This window comes from Plasmodium reichenowi, assembly GCF_001601855.1.
Source record: "Plasmodium reichenowi strain SY57 chromosome Unknown, whole genome shotgun sequence".
Taxonomy (NCBI): Eukaryota; Apicomplexa; class Aconoidasida; order Haemosporida; family Plasmodiidae; genus Plasmodium; species Plasmodium reichenowi.
In genome coordinates, this window is record NW_017962213.1 from 1 (window position 1) to 1,743 (window position 1,743).

At 25.1% G+C, this 1,743-nt stretch overlaps 1 protein-coding gene across 1 annotated transcript; it reads right to left on the reverse strand.

Moving 5' to 3' along the window:
* Positions 1-1,594, reverse strand: PRSY57_0004400 (hypothetical protein; the record flags this gene model as incomplete). Its single annotated transcript, XM_020114147.1, has 1 exon — positions 1-1,594. A coding segment is annotated over one exon (1,594 nt), but the record flags the coding sequence as incomplete, so codon positions are not given.
* Positions 1,595-1,743: the final 149 nt, after the last annotated feature.

The window sequence follows — 1,743 nt, forward strand, 5'->3', positions numbered from 1 at the left end:
TTTGGCTGTTTATTTCTTTATCACTTTGGCTGTTTATTTCTTTATCACTTTGGCTGTTTATTTCTTTATCACTTTGGCTGTTTATTTCTTTATCATTTTTATTAATTTCATATGTATCACTTTCATAAGATACATGTTCATTACTTGCACTATTTAAATTATCATGATTTTCCTTTTGTTTAAATTGTTCCCTTTCTTTTTTTTTCTTTTCCTTTTTATCCTTTAGAGTTTTATTATCACTTTGTGAATTGTCACTGGATACATTTTTTTTCCTTTCTTTTTTTTTATTATTTTTTTTCTTTCTTTCTTTTTCAAGATAACTGATACTTGAACTTTTTGTATCTCTTCTTTTATCTCTATCTCTATCTGTATATTTTTTTCTTTCTCTTTTATCATAACTATATGTACTTTGACTTATACTTCTTAAATGATTTTTTTTTTTTCTTTTTCTATCTTCATATTTTTTTCTTTCTCGATCATTATATATACTAGAACTATTACTTCTTATATATCTTTTTGTTCTTTCTTTATCAATATATTTTCTCCTTTCTCTTTCCAGTTCTTTTCTCCTTTCCATTTCTTTTCTTCTCTCTCTTTCCAGTTCCTTTCTTCTTTTTCTTTCTCGTTCTCTTTCCCATTCTCTTTCTCTTTCTCTTTCTCTTTCCATTTCTTCTTGTCTTTCCATAGCTCTTCTTCTTTCCCTTTCCATAATTCTCCTTTTTTCCCTCTCCACATACCTTCGTCTTTCTCGTTCTCGTTCTCTTTCTCTTTCTCTTTCCCTTTCCCTTTCTCTCTCCCTATCTCTTTCCCTATCTCTTTCCTTTTCATCTTTTCGTCTTCTTTTTATTTCCCTTTCCATATCACTAAACCTTTCATGCTGATATTTTTTCCTTTCACTTTCCATATTGGTTTCTATATTTGTACTAGTTACTGTATTATCATATGTATCACTGTTTGTATAAGATTCATTACTTGTATCATGCATTTCGCTATTTGAATATTTTTTTTCACTTCTTTCTTTTTTCTTTCTGTCTTTATTTCTTTTTTTTCTCTTCCTCTCTCTTTCTCTATTCATTTCTTTAAGTTTATTTATTTTCCTCCTTAATTCCTCTTCACAATCTTTCACTTTTTTTATTGGTCTTGAGTTTGTTTTATTTATATCATATTTGGTTTGTTGATTTTCTCTGGATTCTTGTAGGTCTAATAATCTTTTTTGTTCATCCATCATTTTTTTTTTTTTTAATTCAATTTTTTTAATTAATGTTAATGGATCTTCTCTAATTTTATTTAAATTATCAATATTGTTTTTATTATTATTATTATTATTTTTATTTAATATTCCGCCTTGATCTTTTTCTTCTTCATCATCTTGCATTAGTTTTTGCATATCAATTTTTTTTCCAAGCAGATATTCTTCTTGTTCCTTTATTTCTTTTTCTTCTTTTGTTTCATACATCCAAAGGATATCTTCATCTAAAATATTTTCTTCATTATCATCATCTTTATTTTTTTTCTTTTCTTTCTTTTGTTTTTTCTCTTGATACAATTGGCATATTTTGCCATACTCTTCCATGTCATTATAAATATTTTCCATTTTTAACGGAACCGTAAAATGTTATACATATATATATATATATATTATATATTAAATGGCTAGCCAGAAAAAAAAAAAAATATATCAATTTATTATTTTTTTCTTATTTTATTTTTTCTTTTAGAATTATATTAACTTATAATATTATA